Source organism: Lampetra fluviatilis, chromosome 4 (assembly GCF_964198595.1).
Source record: "Lampetra fluviatilis chromosome 4, kcLamFluv1.1, whole genome shotgun sequence".
Lineage (NCBI taxonomy): Eukaryota > Metazoa > Chordata > Hyperoartia > Petromyzontiformes > Petromyzontidae > Lampetra > Lampetra fluviatilis.
The window spans coordinates 20,588,544-20,602,238 of NC_136278.1; the positions used below are offsets into that span (position 1 = coordinate 20,588,544).

Below are 13,695 nucleotides of genomic sequence, written 5' to 3' on the forward strand. Positions count from 1 at the left end.
CACGAAAGCTTTCTGATATTTACACCATTGGAACCTCATTTGCCAGTAAAAAATATGATAATTGTTTTTTTACCCTTCTATCTGGCAACAAAACTGTCGGTTTTGTTGCCAGATAGAAGGGTAAAAAAACAATTATAACATTCTGATACATTTTGTGAATGTTGACATTGTTGCAAGTGACGTCATGTCGCCGAGGCGCGACTCTGCGACGCGATGACGCCATACCAAACGCGTGACGTTGCGCGCACGCGGTTGCCATGGCGAGGGCGAGGACGCTGCTCGAGGCGGAGGCGCGCTCTGCCGTGCGACTCGAAGTGAGGAGATTGATCGATAAATAAACAAATAAAGGCTGTTAAGATCGATAGCCGAGGGCCATAGCACGTTACTGACGGCCACAGCGGTGGTTGTTGACAGGAACGAGAGGGAGCGGCTCTGTCGCCAATTCATTGTACCGATAACCATTTAACCGCTTTACGACCATTGTTACGGTGGTAATCGATTAACTACTGTTAGCACGATAACGAGTTAACCGCTGTTACGATCATAGTTAACCATTGTTACCGGGGTAATCGATTAACTACTGTTACCACGACAACGAGTTAACCGCTGTCACGTGCATAGTTGACCATTGTTACCGGGGTAATCGATTAACTATTGTTAGCACGATAACCATTTAACCGCTGTTACGATCACAGTTAACCATTGTTACCGGGGCAATCGATTAACTATTGCTACCACGATAACGAGTTAACCGCTGTCGCGTGCATAGTTAACCATTGTTACTGGGTTAATCGATTAACTATTGTTACCATGACCACTTCGAGCATGAGGATTAAACATTGCAAGCCCATGACAGTAAATTAACTATTATTGTAATGAACAATAGTGGCAATGGCAGTTCATTTTCTCATGTTAAAGTGACATTTACTGAAAAACTTAGAATTGTAACAAAATAATTCCATGGCCTAGCCAAACAATCTATTGTTCATAACATTTCTTGTGAGAACCCACGTGTTTTGGTTAATTGTAACCCATTCGCCATCGTTATGTTATAAAACATTGGTCACTGCTTGTGAGAGTAACCACTGTTAGTTAGTGTTGCCCTCCCTTGCTCCGTGGTGCTTAGACCTGCTTCATAGTGGCCCGTGCCATGTCTATGACAGGTCGCGCCATTTCTTGTGCTGGCCCCCACAGCTGTATACCAACGTTCGTTATGCTATCGACTCTTCTCCAGGTTAAATTAAATCAAGAGTATATCCCTACCGAATACGTACAATTTCGTGCATCAACATGCACTCTACGGGAGGGGGGAGGTCTCGTACAGCCAACAGTGGATCTCCAACTCAGCACTGCTGATTCGAACCACGTTGAACACAAATTCAATGTAATTGCATTGCTGTACTTTTTGGTGTTCACTCTTTTTATGCAAAGACGCTGCTTGATTAACACAGGCTGTGTGAGAGGTCCCTGCCTATGCGATGCCTCCCCACTGTCTAAACCCTGCTAAAGGGAATCTGCACTGATAATTGTATTATAAGTTAGAATTATAATTCTAACTTTAAACATCTTAGTATCGCATACGTTTCCTCCAACCACCCTGGCTTAATCCCAAATGCTAATTCATTTGGCAATTGGCCAAATATTCCCAGCAGGACCCTTAAAAAAGTATTCTAAGACTATATTGATGCTTTTTAAAATATATATATAAAGAACTGTTAATTTCCAATGAGTTCCAATGAGTATCTGGTGAAAAAGGAATTACCATAGTAACAAAAGAAATATATCAAAAATAGTGCCATGGCTGAAAATAACAGATGCCCTCTGAACTTTAGTGTGCCCCTCGGTGCACCCCTTGAGCTATGTGCTGGCCCCAAGAGGCTCCATTGTGAAATGAATAATGTGCCAAACTCAACATAATAATCAGGGCGTGACTGGCCCAGTGCAGCGATATTGGGCGACGCGCATTGTGAACCCACCATACGCAAATTAGCTGCTTCCTGGCCGTGCGTGCAGCCGGTGCTAGGAGTGTTTGTGCTGCTTGTGGTGGCCTGAACTCCAGAGAGCAGCAGGGCGAGGTAGAGATGTGGTGCACATGCAGCTAGGTCGGCATGCTGGCGCTGTGAATATCCAAAGTGAAAAGAGCATGGCAAGTGAAAAGGCCATTCTCGGTAAATAGGGGAAGCGGCAAACTGTAATAGGGCAGAGCATATTTAATGGGCAGGCCCTAAGTCTCACTGCTAATTCTAACCACACTGGTCAACGACTCCTAACACTCTGTCCCTAAACACTGGTTAACCATCCCCGAAAACACCACCACTTCTAACTACACTGCTAGACCAGCCATTAGCACCATCCCCAACTGTTACTAGCCAAACGTATTGTAGCTTGAACACTTACCACATCAGCCAGACACGAATCACACTAATTAACGTCCCTAGCCCTAACAACTGGAACCTATCCATACCCCTATAGTTAACCACATTAGTAACCCAAATACTAGCTTCAACGATAACTCTAGCTACACTATTTAACAAGACTCTAGCCTAAACTCTTACCCCACCCTTGGGTTGAACATGGTAGTGTCGGCATTTGGAAAAGCTATGAGGCTCTAAAGAAGGAAAACTAATGGGGTTAAAATAATATCCATTTCGCTGTCGCCATCATGAAATATTGGCAACGTTATGAGTACAAGTCCTCGGAGAGTGGTGGCTAAAGTGGTTCTGGTCTGGTCAAGACAGGAGTCCCCCTCCTGTAGTGACAATAACATCACAGTGGGGTCAGAATGAGAATCAGAATCTTTATTTAGACTGGAAGAATCCAATGAACTATGAAGCTCTTTTTCACAGATGACCAGTATGGGCGGGTCAGCAAGTTACAACAAAAAACAATACAAAAAAACGATAGGAGTGCAAAATAGAGAAAATGGTAAGCAAGTCACTAAATATGAATAATAAATGCATTTATTATATAAATAAGATTGATCAAACTTGGGTAAGGCAGCAAAAACAACAACAAAACAGTCGCAGACCACACCAAGATAACACGCATTCCCTCAATACAATGACAAATTAACATTGAACTATCGATACACAGGTAAGGATCAAAATTACTAATCACATTTGCAAATGTAGTGGGGTAGTTGGACCCTGAGTATTCATGGCATCACCAAGGTCAGAAGAGCTGTAGTGGCAGTGGCACCACTGTCACTAACCACCACACCATTGCATGACTTGAAAAACATGAACAGATTTACACCAAATAAGGAAATGGCCCCATCCATTCACTGTATTTTATATGGAAAACAATTCCAGGAATTACAAAATGCGGGGAAATGATTGAGGTCTCATATCACTCACTTTATTGCCCCCGATTGTTATAATAATACTCATTCACATTTATACTACGCGTTTCGTTAAATAAAAACCATGCTACCTTACATCTTCCACACCACATTGAACTGCTGTCATTCAAATTCACCCTCGGACTGCAATCAACCACATGCAATACAGACTTTTCTATTAAATTGCACTCAAATAAGAACATCTCTAATACAACAGACATTTTCAATCATGACTTTCATAATATAAATGGTTCTAGAATTGTTTGGCAAGTTCGACAAAAGTTCAGTCATCCGTATTGCAGTACAAACCCATTGGTTTGATGGGTCTACCACGAGAAAGAGGATGGGTTGTCCAATGTGCTGGGTTCAGTCAGATATGCAGGAGCAAGCCTATAAATTTAACATCGGGTGATTATCTTCACAGAATGAGCCAGCACCAATGAGATCCTGGGTTTGAATCTGGGCAGTTGCCCATGATTAAACCAGGTTCATGTTTATGTATTTAACCCAGTTACTAATGACCGCACTTTATTAGGCTTTTTCCAGCTCTGGTGGCTGAAAGAAATTTAAATAAACTGATTTTCTCGTGACAAACACGTCTGTAGTAGGACATGTGAGAAAATGCACCAGACATTGTTTTATAGAAGACAATATAGAACCTTAGAATTCGTCCTTCAGTGTAATTTTCTGGAGGCCATATTTTACGTGTGATGATGCTTCACTGCTTGCTGAGAAAGTTCAAAATTTAAATTCCTTCATCACGAAAGCAAAAGGAGTAGGATTTTAATAGCCATGTGTTCTTTCACTGGCAATTAATGCAATTATTCTATAACTGACTGTCAGGATGCATTCAAACGAATTTAGCAGCTGCATTTCGAATCCACTGCACTTTGTGGACTCTTTGCCTGCAGCCAGCGCTGGGAGTGTCTGTACTTCGCACTGGTCTGGGTTGGACGGAGCGGCAGTGCGAGACCGAGCCATGGAGAGCGCTGGCCCTCGACTGTGTTCTGGGCACGTTGGTACACTGCTCCACACGGGGCCTGCCCTGGGCCTGCCTACCCCTCGTGGCGTCACTCACACTGGCCCTGCTGCACGACACCACACGTATGTCGCAGGCTTCCCACTTCTCACACCAGCACATCTTACACACTCTCTGCAACTTGCACTGTGTAGTGATTTCAAATAACTTCAAATAACTGTTAATAATAAATTATAGTAGACATAATGATACAATGTATTGCCATATATTTACCAATGAAAGCCTCACTGACTCAAGACTGCACAACATCACGTGTGTGAAGCAGTCCCCAACTCTCAGCAAAGCACCTATTACATGCTCTTGAAATTAAATGTGTGCTGTAGACCTCAGAGCTCTCAGAGGCCAAATTAAGTGAAAACATTAAAATCAATGAGTGTTTTGTACAATGAATGGTAATTGGACTGAGACAATCGAGTCACTACACTTAAGAATCTCGATTCATTATGGATGTTGCCCAGATTCAAACCCAGTATCTCAATCATAGCAGTTCAGTGCCTTGGCCCACTATAACCAACTGAGCCACCCAGCCACTTATACTTTGATTAATTGGAAATACATGAAATTGGTACACGAACATTTCAGTTCCGAAGCCTTGCCCATCGGTATAGCTACAACAAATGTGTGCTGACAGTGTCACTGTACCAGAACCCACAGGCTGGAGGGTCCTAGACACCAGGCTACAAAAAGGTGGGACATTGGACCGGAGGGTCAATGTTAATCCTTGCACCTGGGACCATGCCAACCGCTCTACGCCATTGGGCCTGCCGCTGCCTCCTTGCTAGAGCTGTCACTGGAGGAGGTGCTGAGGAGCCTGGAGGAGCGTGTGCACGGCTGCCTGGGGTCTGGCCGCCCGGCCCGCATTGTCCTCCACTTCTTTTCGTCCACGTATGTACCGCACTTCCGCTTGTGGCGTGCCGCCCTCCTGCGCGGCACCTTCACTGCCTCCATTGACAGCCGCCCGCCACCCTTGAACCTGGAGGTGGAGGTGCCGCTCCCCATGCCGGCGCTGCAGCGCGGCATGGAGGAGGGCACTGTTGAGCGATGGCGGCGCGAGGCTGAGCGTCTCGAGCAAGCCGAGGTGCGCGTGCGCACAGACGCGCGGGTTCGCCAGGAGGAACTGCGCGGTGAGGGCCGGGATCAGCTGGAGAAGGTCCTGGCTCGACTCTCGGTGCAGGAGGGAGAGACGGTGGACGCAGAGGTGAGCTTTGCACAGGCGTTAGCGTCAGTGTTATTTCAAACCAGCCGAGCGAAGCTGTTAGAGGGTGCAGCTCGAAGTTAGATGTTTATGAGGTCACTCAGGTAACTCGACCCTGTATCTATCTTGGGTGAAAAGTGGTTGCTCTATGGAAGAAACCAGCCTTAGATATGTGGGATTTCCACGAACTGGCTCAGAGCTGCCAACGTGGAGCAGTAGCTTAGCAATTGAGTGTACAGAGGGTGCTACTGCTCCCACAGGCTGGAGGGTCCCAAGTAACAGGCTACAAAGAGGAGGTAAATTGGGCAGGGTGCTCCATATATCTCCTTGCACCATGACCCATGCCAACCGTGAAATGTCACATGACATAACATGAACTTAAAACCACTTGAGAGCCCAGTAAGACTTAATAGTCATGATTGTGTTGTGCCGCGCATCAGCTAACGCTCCCACTCCCGTCTCGGCGTGTAGACGCTCGCCCTGGTACTGAGGGAAGCGATCTCCGTGCAGATCCTCACGGCATGCGAATTGGCCCTGTCCGAGATCCGGGCGACGTTTCTCCTCACGGAGGCCCGTCTCAACACGCTCGCTTCCTCGCCCGCACCTGGCTCCTCGCTCCCCGGCGAGCTCAACGGACGCACGGCACCAACGCATGGCGGTGGTGGCGGCGGCAGCAGAAAGCGCAAGCCGCCAAAATAGCGCACTCGAGATGGCAATGTGGCGCTGTGGTGGGGGGGAGGGGGCGGTGATGCCCGGTCATTTAGCACACTGGTGTGTTGGAGAGTAAACCCAATTTGTGTTTACTCTCCAACACACCAGTGTGCTGAAGTAGTAACTAATTGGCATGTTTTGTTTAAGTGACAAACTTTATAGAAATGGCTGTGCCGGATGATGTCGGGTTTAACGACACTTATATTTACGCGATTTAACCCCAAAAAACTCTATTATCCACAAGTCAACATTCACAGGCAATGCAGATGTGGATGGAATTTAGAATTGCATTAGCCCCATTTGGCCCTAGTCATGAAGATGACAACTCATACCGGACATCTTGTCAGGTCACTTCTCACAGAGTTGATTCTTTGCTTCTCACTATCCCCTTAAAAGTTGGGTGTTGTTTGACAGTGTTGTACGCAGTATTTCTAACTATATGTCTACCATTATAAATGAACAATTAATATTTTACATTTGCCATGCCGATTATGTAAATGTGCATGCATAATACTGTTTAAATTGTGTACACAAATGCACACTATACATACGCAAGTACATATTGTACAATTTAGCCACACCTGTTTGGAATTTCAAAGAACGTGGCACAGATCACACTATCCCGCCATTTAATAGATTATTTTTTCTCTCACTTGAGCTGACGTGTCCGCGAGTTCCGTGGCTGTTTTGAGCTGTTCAAGAAAATAGAGGCAGCGCTGTGGAAGCATTAAAACAGGAGCTTTGCTACAGCAGAGCTTTGTGTGGGTGCTGAAGTTTCCCTGTTAGGTCTCCCTTTTGAGGAAAACATGTCTGTTACAGAGCAGTTGTGTGGTTTGCTGTTCGTGTGGACAACGTGTGTGCACTAATTTATACATGGTCCACACTTATTCGTAGTGATAATGAGATGATTGAAACAAATGTCTGTTTGCACTTTATTAGGCTAACTTAGCATCGTGCGTAAGAGAGGATCGCCAGAAGGCCTGATGCAGCTCGTACAAATGAGGAGTGTGTTTCTGGTCTTAAATGTAGAAAATATGTTCATGGCAAGTTATGTGCTTTGCCAATAAACTTTTATGCTGAACTAAACAAAGTGTCATCATATTGTTTTACATGTATGTGCTTGTTTAAATCATTCCTGTTTGTGACAAAATTACCCAAAAACTTGCAAATCATGCATGAGGATCACTCCTTTGGCAAACCGAGGATGTTCAATATTTACGACTTATCATTCGCCACCAGGAGCGCACATGAACTTGATCTTCCCAGCAGCATGGTTTATAAACACTGGCGACATAGACATTGCATTGCCGAGGACAAAACAATGTGGGGAGATTTCCTTTGTTTTTGTGCTTGCTGCATAATTAAGGGAATGGCGTAGACTCTGAGAAGGTTTACACTAAGTGTCAGAACCTTTGAAGGACTTTCAGATACGAGGGGTAGAGAATCTTGTACGGTACAGTTGAAGAAGCCAGTGTGGTGTTTGCAAAGTGTTCACTTTGCGAGTTATGTTAGTACTAGCTATGCCAGTCATTGGAGACTTTTCTCTTAATACTATGAACTTACTCTCGTTGTAATGCATTTGACTTTTCTGATGCGTCACTTTGAATTACCAGAATAATATTTGGTCAGATAAATCAATATGCTTAGCCGGTCAGATAAGTCAATGTTAGTGCCTGCTGAGACGAGTCACTTTGTGTGCTGAGATAAGGCACTGTGCGTGACTGAAAGGATGTAACTTATTTTCCAGTGTGTGGGACACATGGCCAGGTCAAGAAAGGACATCCGAGTTACATGAAACCGCTCGTCACCCGCCCGTGAGGCCGCATTGGCGAGAATGGGAGGGCGTTGGCTGCAACCCAGGTCTCCCTTTACCATTCAACAGAAACTCACGCACTCGCTCACCCACGTACTCACCCACTCATACACTCACCCACTCACACACCTACTCACCCATGCACACACCTACACACACACAAACACACACTCAATGGCACACACTCTTTCCCTAACTCATCCACACGTTCATGCACAAAACACTCCAGCTCATGCACGCACTCACCCACCCACATATGCACCGCACCCACTCACTCAAACACACAAATTCAGCAACGCACTTAACCCCGCACTTGCCCCGCGCAGTCCCTCACATATACCCAAATACTCACTGACAAACTCACCCATCCACGACACACTCACCTACCCACCCACAAACTTGCACACTCAATCACCCGGACTCACTCATACACATTCACTCACCCACACATGCATCCACACACCCACTCACTCATCCACACATTCAGCAACACAGCCACCCACCCACTCACTCACACAAGCACACACACCACACGCCCACTCACTCGCACACACCCACCCTGCTCTGGCCCTGGGCTGCTGTAAACACCGTGGCTCCGAGCGCGAGACTCTGAGTCGGCGCAGCTCCGGGCAGGAAGCCGGGCTGTCGGGTCGAGCGAGAGATGTTAACGCGCTGCCTCCTCCGGGCTCTCTTCCTGCTGCCGACGTGATGAATTTGCCCACAGTTTCAGATTCAATTAAATAAATAAATGGCGTGCATGGAAATAAACAAAAAGACCACTCCGATATTCTCCAAAGATCAAGAGGATAATAAACTGCAAAGGTTGAATGATATTTTTTCTTTATAAAACGTTATGTATGTGGACACTACCGCACATGCTCACCTTTTATACACAAAAAAAATTGCGAACCGTCAGAGTTCTATATGAACCGTGTCTTATCCGGCAGCCGCAGTTGCGCACACGGCGCACCACGTCCAGTATACTTCTTGCCAGAGGTGGGACAAAGTCATTGTTATGCAAGTCCAAGTCGAGTCGCAAGTCATCAAATTCATGACTCGAGTCTGACTCGAGTCCAAGTCACATGACTCGAGTCCACATCTCATAGGTGGGACAAAGTCATTGTTATGCAAGTCCAAGTCGAGTCGCAAGTCATCAAATTCATGACTCGAGTCTGACTCGAGTCCAAGTCACATGACTCGAGTCCACACCTCTGCTTCTTGCTACGGCTGTCGCTACCCGTCACGTGCCTACTCTAGTTCATTGTGAACGCAGCAAACATTTGGTGAGAAATGAAACCTTTCAAATTGCGACACAATTTCCTGGACATCAAATAAAATTAGGATTTCCATCGCATCATGTGGATATTAATAAAAAGTGAATTAACGTTTGGAGATGAGATTGCTGTGGAGGGTTTGGCACACATCGCTGTCCTCATGCTCAAACAAATATCACATGGTCATCATTTCCTGGTCCTGAGGCGTGGAAATTCCACGATACTATGAGTAGACTCAGTCTATTCTTAACACAACCACTTTCAATTTCTCACTAAACGATACAGCTTCATCGAGGGAAACTCTGTTTATACTTGAGAAATTATGATGATGGTGATTATCACGATGATTGCGATGGTGGTGGGGCAGAGATCAACCATGGCCAGGATGCGAACTCATGATGATCAGGAATTGGACCTCCACGACTCTGTTCAGGGGGTTTCAGAACAGGTGTCCTATTCCGCACCTCCGATTAGCACGGTTGGCTACGTACGGTGCGAAAAAAGTTCAACGTACATACACAAATGCGTGCATGACATGCACTTGCATGCTTGAGGATTTTACATATCACCAAATTATTGTTACATAGTGTATTAAGTTGGTGCTTCGGTAAACCGACGCAACACCTTAATGGCCCAAAAATATTACCAGGGTTTCTCCACTCGTTTTTAGATAATGCGAACATTTGGAGCTCAATGACCATCTTCAATATTTCCTGATACTGTCACTCGGTGACGATAAAACAATCCCTGCTATTGTTGACCTAGTAACAGGCATAGTAATCATGTCACGTGACGAACAAACGTGGATAATGTATCACTGCTTCATGAGCAGCACCACCGGTGCATTGTTGGAGAGCGGTCCACACTAAACACGTTCAGCAATTGGGTTGTCAGACGATTTCGTGTGTGTACAAATGTTGAACTTCGTTCGCACCGTACGTAGCCAACCGTGCTCATCGGAGGTGCGGGGGAAGGACAACAAACTAAACAAAAAAAATCTGTTCTAATGAAATGAGTTACCAATCTTGATTATTTAAAAGTGCAGAGGTCCAGTGGATTCCTAATATCGGAAGGAAGAGCGCTCCAGACGGCCGCAGAAGCGCATATGAAAGCACGCAATACAGTGACCATCTTTGTTCTATGGTTAGCCAAAAGCAGCTGCTGTGAGGATGACCGGAGTTTGCATGATGGTTTACGCTCCTTGACGAGATCAGCAAGATGTGGTTCATTTGTGGCAAGCACTTTGTGTGTGCTGGTAGCTACACCCAAAATCATCAGGCAGTTGCCAGAATCATCTTTCTACCCAATTGTTAAGTGCTGTGTGTGGATCGCTCTCCAAAGACGCACTGGTGCTGCTTAAGCAGTGATACATTGGCACGATTATTCACGTGATAACGGGCGAAGGAGGGTGTATGACATTTTACGAACGCAACCTGACCAAAAAATCTATTATTAATCATATTGGTCGCAAAAGCCTACGTGTTAAATAATATTGATTTACCCAGGGAAGCCTTACTGAGTCTTCACACTGTTTGTCAGTGGGTTCCTGCTCGGCATGTTTGGCCAGCTATTATTGATAGTTATGTTTGGGTGTGCGTAAAAAACAGAGCACCCGGTATTAGGAAGCTACAGGATTTATGCACTTTTAAATCATCTACATTGAAAACTAATTTCTTGATTTTTGTGTTTAGTGTTGTCCTTCCCCCGCACCTCCGATTAGCACAGTTAGCTACGTATGGTTAGCTACGTACGGTGAGAAAGAAGTTCAACATAGATACATACATGCGTATGACAGGACGACGCTCCGACTGAACGCTCAACGGATTCGCAGGCAACCGACTTTTCGTTACCTTGTGCAGAAATACGGACGCTTAACGAGGACAATAGAGCACAAACTAGAAGGTGCACAGAGACGCGCGTGGAGAGTTGACTGCTTGTAATTACATCGAGGGGCAGAACGAGGAACACGCGGATCGAAAAACATACGCAGGTTAAGGGCATCGAATTTGAGTCAATAATTTAGTGAGGTATGATGGGCCGGCGGTCGAGACCGGCAACTTGGTGGCAGCCGAGGGGGTGAACATGCCCCAGAATGTCGCGATGGCACGTGGAGGCGAGATGTTCACTACCTCGCCTGGTATACAGGAGGTCGTGGGTTTGATCCCAATCCCGACCCTGACGATGACTAGAAATTTTGAGTTTGCATGTCTCTCTCCCAGTGGTCGTGTGGATTTTTCTCCGTGTATTCCGGTTTTTCCCTCCACATTTAGAACCATGCGTTTTAGAGTATTTGGCTGCGGTACATTTCCACGTTATAAGCCGCTTTGTTGAGCTATCGTGTGTTGCCAGTTAGCTTCTAAAAAAGAGCTCTATAGCACAGTGAGCCTTACCTGGTAAAATATTTTTTTTATAGTTTAGTTTTGAGTTTATCTGCCAGTGGATTGATCATGTTTGGCCACAGCATAACTCAGCAAGTTGGGTGGCTCTCCCACAACACAATACACCAATCCCACCTCCAAAGTGCTGGATTACAGGCGTGCGCCACCACGCCCGGCTTGGCATTGTTATTATATTGTGTTTAAGCCCAGTGCAACGAACCCAGTGACCCCTGGAATCAATGGGGCATCGGACAATGAAGGGGACCGAGTTGAGTTGCCACCTGTTATGGTTTTCCAAGGATCATCCCACTTTAAGGGTAGCCGTCCTGGGAAATCTGTAAGTATTTTAAGAACATGAAACATTAATAGCCCAATTGTTGTAAGTTACAAGTAATTGTCCCTAGTCTGGTCTTGTGGGATGTTCTTCTTCCTGTGACACTTCTTTGTTTTTGTTCCTCAGACGTGGAAACCCCATGACCCAGAGTGATATCCCCGAGCTACCTAATGTCAGCTACTTGTGCTCACCAACCACCCAAGCCGCCCGCACTTCTGCACAAGAGCACCGCGAGATGTTAACTACCTCGCCTGGTATACAGGAGGTCGTAGGTTCGATTCCTACCCTGGCGCTTATAAATATTTTGAGTTTGCATGTTCTCCCCGTGGTCGCGTGGATCTTCCTCTGGGTCCTCCAGTTTTTCCCTCGACATTTATAAACATGCGTTTAGAGTAATTAGCTGCTATACATTTCCACATGATACGCTACTTCGCTGAGCTATCACCTGTGGCCAGGTCGCTTCTGAAAAAGAGCTACATAGCTCAGCGGGCCTTACCTGGTAAAAAAATATATATAGTTTAGTTCTTCTGTGAGTCACTCAGATATTCTCTTCCCTCCTGCAAATCACTCAAGCACCCTTCCCCAATCGGAGTCACTGCATGAGGCACCGTCTGGCTTCTGTGAGTCACTGATAAAGTCAGGCAGAATTTGAGTGCCGGAAATAAGTTCTGCCTCGCCGTTTGCTATTGGAAAAAGTTTCGTTCCCCAAATATGCATGCATCTGATCGCTGCTCCCTCTAGTGGGCAGAAAATTGGGATTGCAATGTGCAATCAGATCACCCAACAGAGCTCACATGACTATACAATTTTGGACTAACTCGGTTTTCATTGACCAAACAGAAATCTTATTCTGTGTTATTGCCAAACCAAGTTAGCACCGTTGCCAATGGTAAACGCTTTGCTAGTGGGCAATTAGCGCAAACAACCAGGACAGCCACCCAGCGTGCAAAGCTGTGACCCAGTAAATATACACGGTGTGGTGAGGCCTTCATCCAGCAGTGGATTAACAAAGGGCAGTACATCATTCGTATTGTTCTTCAGTTGTTTACGTTGGGTACAGTGCATGGTTTTACAAATTATTGCTCAGTTGGTAGGGCAGGAAGGCTTCTGTTTATGTGGTCTTGGGTTAAACTCCGGCGCCAACTCAGCCCCATCAATGATCGACCCTCCAGGGTTGAGAAAATGGAAACCATGTCGTAAGAGGGTTTCATTAAGGAACAAATAGTTTCAGGGATGGTTGTCCTCTCAGGAGCGCCGGATGGCTAATGCACAGCAAGTTGACACAGTAGGGGGCACAGGTGGCGCATCGACCACTCATCTCAGTCAGTGGCATGCCAGCGGGCGTTCGACACTTCACGTGGCCTCGACGTGCACATAGCCTGGCACAATCGCCGTGGTGACGTCACCACCACTTAGTGGCGAATGGCGATTACTGTGGTTGTTGTTGTGGTTGTTTCCTCCCTTGGTTGCCGTTCAAGCGCAAGTCTTGGCCAATGGTCATCGGCGGTGTGTCCTGCCCGACTCACTGTCCTCAGCAATCAGCGTGGAAAATGAGCCGTGGGATCGATCAGCAGCTCATGTGCAGAACTGTGATAAATTTCGGCATCGCAT

General features: G+C 46.0%; 1 protein-coding gene across 1 annotated transcript; it reads left to right on the forward strand.

The window, feature by feature from the left end:
• The first annotated feature begins 245 nt into the window (after nt 1-245).
• C4H8orf74 (chromosome 4 C8orf74 homolog) lies at nt 246-7,308 on the forward strand. The gene is made up of 4 exons (XM_078855124.1): nt 246-314; nt 4,252-4,444; nt 5,162-5,577; nt 6,046-7,308. Exons 1-4 carry the CDS (start codon nt 258-260, stop codon nt 6,271-6,273), a joined length of 894 nt encoding a protein of 297 aa, XP_078711250.1. The 5' UTR covers nt 246-257; the 3' UTR covers nt 6,274-7,308.
• The last annotated feature ends 6,387 nt before the right edge of the window (nt 7,309-13,695 follow it).

Bases quoted from the DNA above. Each gene is read 5' to 3' on its own strand.
- C4H8orf74 (XM_078855124.1), top strand. From the start codon at position 258: ATGGCGAGGGCGAGGACGCTGCTCGAGGCGGAGGCGCGCTCTGCCGTG. The intron at 315-4,251 runs GTGAGGAGATTG...CTTTGCCTGCAG, and splicing joins GCTCTGCCGTGCGACTCGAA to CCAGCGCTGGGAGTGTCTGT. The intron at 4,445-5,161 runs GTATGTCGCAGG...CCTCCTTGCTAG, and splicing joins CCTGCTGCACGACACCACAC to AGCTGTCACTGGAGGAGGTG.